General features: G+C 44.6%; 1 protein-coding gene across 1 annotated transcript; it reads right to left on the bottom strand.

Annotated features, from left to right (window-relative positions):
• Nucleotides 1-486: 486 nt before the first annotated feature.
• PRDX3 (peroxiredoxin 3) lies at nucleotides 487-5,671 on the bottom strand (the record flags this gene model as incomplete). The annotated part of the gene is made up of 5 exons (XM_010013123.1): nucleotides 487-590; nucleotides 1,095-1,260; nucleotides 2,243-2,346; nucleotides 4,503-4,638; nucleotides 5,580-5,671. Coding segments are annotated over 5 exons (552 nt in total), but the record flags the coding sequence as incomplete, so codon positions are not given.
• Nucleotides 5,672-5,679: the final 8 nt, after the last annotated feature.

Genomic DNA, 5,679 nt, shown 5'->3' on the forward strand with positions numbered 1-5,679 from the left:
TGCATCTTTGACTACATGCAAGAGTAAAATGGCACATATTTACATTCATTTCAAGCTATAATGCATTTACAGTTTGACTTGTTACCTTCATCTCTTCCTCTGCAACATTCATTAAACACAAACCACGTATCAATGTTTTATTTTCTGTATTGTCCCCATGGTTTTAAACTCTTGTTACAGAATTCAGCTTTTCCTGTGAGAAAGGAAAACGTGGGACACTTTCTGGTCCAAAACTAGTCAAGGAAAGAGGGGAAACCCAGTGGGAGATAAACCTCGACTTTGTGTACTTGTATTCAGGACGAAGACTATGTCACAGATACTCATGAAACTGAAGTTGCAAAAAGGGAGAGGGCCTCAGTTTTAATCCTTCTTTTTAAAGCAAGACAAGGGAGCCAGTAACTAGTTCAGCATTTAATTTCTTCTTCAACATGAGAAAATGAGAACTTTGATTTTATTATTACCAATCATAATCACAGCTGCTTTCCTAATGTCTTCTGTTTATAGTAACCAACAGTTTTGTCCACATATTTGGGTATTTATTTATGCACTTTCTCAAAATATTCTTTAGAAGCTTCTGGGGTTGGTTTGATCTGTCAAGAAAAGAAAGTTTAGTTATTAGACACTATAAATAAGGGAATTTACCAGATTTGACATTTTATCCAAGAAAATCCATGCATGGTTAATAAAGATGATGTTATTTCTGTTTCTGCACTTGGTTGCAAGATGAAAAGCCTAAATGATGTACAAGCTCCTACTTGCAAACTTTAAGTATAAAACACATTTTTCCTGCCAAATATTAAGCAGGGCATTAAGTAAGTAAAAAAATCTGAACACAACTGGTGGTGAGTCCAAGTCAAATTTAGAGTTTTAAATATAATTTGTGTCATTCAAAAGAAAATCAGTGACTTCACAGAAATCACACATTTAGTATCATACAAACAGACTGAACTGGTCCAACTGATAACAGCCTCAGATTTAGACAACAGGCACAGCTTGAATCCAGCACCTCACGTTACAGGGGTTCTCAGCACTCCAGACGTGCCAAAATAAGCCGGTGGCTATATTTAGAGGAGTGGTATTTAGCAGACACTTACTGTAGGGGAGTCTGGAGTCCAGTTTGCCGGGCAAACCTCTCCATGTGTTTCCACAAACTGGAATGCTTTCACCAAGCGAAGAGTCTCTTCCACACTACGGCCAACGGGGAGATCGTTGATACTCAGATGCTTGACGATCCCATTTGGATCAATGATGAAGAGACCTCTGTAATTGAGCAAGGATTTAGGGAATGTGAATCACGCTCCAAGACCAAACACAAGAAACTAGATCAACTATTTCAGCAAGGTAATCCTTCTTAGATGCATGTATCAGAGTTAGGAGTAGCAATACGAAGTCTTGACTTGGTGTTTGTTAGTGATCAGAAGGCAAGAACCAGTCAATGGGTATGCTGCTGTGAGATTACAAAGTATGCATGAAGACTATTAAATCAAGAAAGATGTATAACAAAGGTGGAACTTTTCACTCCACCTATATTTCAAAATTGACAGCTGACATCCTGGCATCCTTCCCATGTCTTTCTGTTATGAAAACCTGAAGGTACTGAGTGAAGAGCTGCTTACACATGAAGCAACTACATTAAATCCTGGTGCATATAAACATTTGTGAAAACCAAAGCCCACTCTTATCAGACTAGTTAATTTGTCAACACACAAATAATAGAAGTTCCTCATCTCTTCGGATGAGGAACTAAAGGTCTCCAGAAGACTCGCACCCAGTCCATTGTTTCTCAGGGACCACTATTTGCTTTTAAAAAGTATTCTCATGGTGGAATAAAATTGGCATTTCCTTCTCTAGATAATGACTGTAGGGGCCTCTGGGACAACTGCTTCAGAAACTTCTCACACAGAAGTCAAGGCAGTCTCTTCTCCCTTCAGAAGAAAGGAAACAAAAACAAGAAAAGGGAAGAAGGGACAGACCTAAACTGTGAAAAAATGAAAGAAAATCATAAATGCTCTTCTGTCCTACTTGTGTTTTCCTCAGTAACATGGAGTTACTGGAACCATCTCAGCTCAATGGCCAAAACAGCCACGTGCCCTTTTCCTGGGGTGGGATCCAGCAGAACCTCTGCTGGAAAAATAACGTCCCACAGTCCTTGCTTGATCCTCATGCAGTTTCCCCTGCAGGAGGTGACAGCATGGCTCACGGTGGTTGAGGCTGGGTAGAGTTATCAGCAGGCACACCTTACCTCAGTGCTATGCCAGGTCCCTCCAGGAGCACTCCGTAATCCCGGGAGATTTGTTTCGAGAGGTCTGACAGAACTGGAATATTCATTTTGCCCAAACCACCACTCTAGAGAACAGAGGAAGATCCCATTTTGTTACAAAACACTTCTTAGGATTATCCTTCCTGAGCTGTTGGATTCAGTGCTCTTGAGGATATACAACAAAACCCATCCACGCCATTAGCTCCATGGAAGGAAACACGCGAGGGTGTGTGGTTGTTGGGTTGGTTTTGATTTGTTTTGTTGTTTTTATGTAGACAGGAATATTTGGTTTCTTTGGAACATGAAAGCTTCTTTTGCACTGAGCATTTTGGAACTGCCCATTTCGATGGTAAAAGGCTTCCTATGACAAGTCCAATTTTCAGAAAGATTTCCCTTGTGCCCTATTTAGGAGCTTTGAATACAAAAATGTCTACTGTATATTGAAGTGCTCAAAATTAGACAAGATGAACATGGGGGGGCAGGAAGGGAAAACAAATCTGCATCCTAGGAACAGAGAAAGCACAAGGCTTCCAACAGCCACACTAAGTATGTCAGAGTTCCGCTGCTCACTATTCAGTGCTCACGCTATTTTTACCTCCCCCAAATCAATTTAAATACTATTTGGAGAGTCAAGCAAGACTTCTTTCAGTTTTGCAACACACTGGAACTGCAGGAGAGATAAGATCTCTACCCTTGAAACAAGCAGGGAATTTGTTAGCTTTTCTATTCCTGGCATCATCAGTGAATCATTGTGTAACCACAGTCACTCGGACCGTGACCCTCCAAAGCCTTGTCACCAATGGAATTCTCTTACACAGAGCTTTGCACACAGATATCTCTTGGAGAAACCAAGGCCTTGGCTTCTCTGGTGTCAGCTTCCTGCCTGTGCCACCATGGAATTCTTTCCACCCTCTGCAGGGTGTTTTGCTGTATGTGCATGGAGCAGCGCCTGACTGAGCAGCTTCTGCATGAAGCAGTGAAGTCAGCCCATGGTCACACCTTAGAGCTTTGAACAAAGCATGCAGAAAACTGAATGCTCTTGCTACCATATTAAATCCAGCAAACTCTCCTCCCTCCCCTGGTGTGGCAATGGCAGAACTGTGCACCTGAAGGCAGCCCAGTCTGTGAGCACTGCTACAAACCACTGTCCACACAGGAAACAACTGATGGCACAGGCACTTCCGCACCTTCCCGTGACACTCCTGGCTCTCTTCAGCTGACCAAAGTACTGAGATGCTTTATGTGGCCAAAAGCATGTATTTTTACATATACCTGAAATAGGCTCCTCTCCAGCAAAAGGCCATCTCTGTCACCTTCCTTCCCCAAAGAAAGCTGAGGGCCTCTGTTTGTACTACAGAAGTAGAACCACTTCAACAAGTGAGAGTTAGTAATACAAGCCTGAGAGAGCTGGGCTGGGTCAGCCTGGAGAAGAGAAGGCTCCTGAAGGGGACACCTTAAAGCAGCTCCAGTGCCTAAAGGGATTACAGGAAACCTGAAGAGGGGCTTTGGACAAGGGCCTGTAGGGACAGGACAAGGGAAATGGCTTGAACCTGCCAGAGGGGAGATTGAGATGAGCTCTGAGGAAGAAGCTCTTCCCTGTGAGGGTGCTGAGGCGCTGGCACAGGGTGCCCAGAGAAGCTGTGGCTGCCCCATCCCTGGCAGTGTTCAAGGCCAGGTTGGACATAGGGGCTTGGAGCAACCTGCTCTAGTGGAAGGTGTCCCTGCCCGTGGCAGGGGGGTTAGAACCAGACAATCTAAGGTCCATTCCAACCCAAACCAGCCTGGGATTCTATGATAAGTGCTCCAATAAACTGGTTGTTGTGCTTCCAGTCTGAAGCTACCACTATTAGGCATCAGTTAATAATGACTAAAGAGCTGCTGTTTGCTTTCTGCAATGGCACATACAAACCATCAGCTGCAACAAGCAGCTTGGGACAGTGACATGTATACAGAGTATTTGTCTTCTGAGATAAACATAGAAGGATATGATGTAACCTACAAGACTATAAAGACAGCAAAACAAAGGTACCTCCCCTCCCCAAATTATTAAGGAAAAGAGCAAGAAAACAAACATTGAGGATGGAATTATGTCATCAAATGTAGAAGTTAATCACATATCACTTTAAGCAGTCTACTGAAATCAGCATTAGCACAGTATTTTATTCCACTCTTCTTCTCAGGATCTCTTGTGAACAGACAACAAACCAACAGAGAGAGCCCCAAACAGCTGCTTGATTCATACCTTTCGTGGTGTATTTATCCAGGCCAGATGGCAAAAATGAGAATCCACAGACACTGCCACCACTTCACAGTTCACATCACGGAACTCCTTTGCTTTGTCGCTGAAAGCCACAATTTCTGTGGGGCAGACAAAGGTGCTGGGTGGGAAGAGAGAACAGGCTGTAATGATCCTGCAATCCTTTCAATGTTTTACTGAAAAGACTCTCAGGTCTGTTTCTAGGCACTAATGCAGCAGAGGGTTTCCTTCAGCATGGCAGTTTTAACCATGTTTCCCCCCCACTTCAGGATTCATTTCAGTCTCAAAGCCACAGCCACTGAGCTCCCACACCAGTCTTCAGCTCTCGGTTCTAGACAGGATTTTTGCAGTGATGGAGAAACTGCCTTTGCTAGACACCCTCTAGACGAAGAGTTTGGGAACTACAGCAGAAAAGCACTGCAGGTTAAATCCTCCCCCATGTGCCCACACACACCTCAGGATGCAATTCAAGTCTTGTGGACACACTCAACCCCATCTGTTCACCTTTTGCTCTGGAGCTGTCTAGCTGCAGTTCTGCTGGCTCCACTGCTTAAAAATCCTATCACAGAATCCCAGCCTGGTTTGGGTTGGAAGGGACCTTAAAGCTCCTGCAGCTCCAACCCCTGCCACGGGCAGGGACACCTTCCACTAGAGCAGGTTGCTCCAAGCCCCTGTGTCCAACCTGGCCTTGAACACTGCCAGGGATGGGGCAGCCGCTTTATTATTCGGAAATAAACCATTTATTTGGTACATTTCAATGAAGGCAACCCCAGGATGCAAGGCAATGTAAGAGGAACCACACTTGTAAGGCTGCATCTACTTCCTGAAGCAGTCCTGGCAGCTGTACGATGCTCTACACCCCCCACATCCATTCCTTTAACACACAGGGGCCATGTGGCCCCAAATCTTATCACTCACGCTCTAGAAACACACACATCTGCCTTGCAAGGTTCGCCCCAACAGCAGCAAACCAGCCACATCATACAGCACGGCTATGCAGTGCTTCCGATGACCTTCAGCAGGGCAGCAGGCCCGTGGGGAAGGGGAGAAACCCGCACTCACAAGTCCAGGGGGTAGAAGAAGAGAACCAGGTATTTCCCTTTGAAATCATCCAGGCTCAGCTCCTTGAACTCTCCGTTAACCACCGCCGTTCCTTTGAAGA

The sequence above is a fragment of the Nestor notabilis genome, unplaced genomic scaffold (genome assembly GCF_000696875.1).
Source record: "Nestor notabilis isolate BGI_N333 unplaced genomic scaffold, ASM69687v1 scaffold24084, whole genome shotgun sequence".
Lineage (NCBI taxonomy): Eukaryota > Metazoa > Chordata > Aves > Psittaciformes > Psittacidae > Nestor > Nestor notabilis.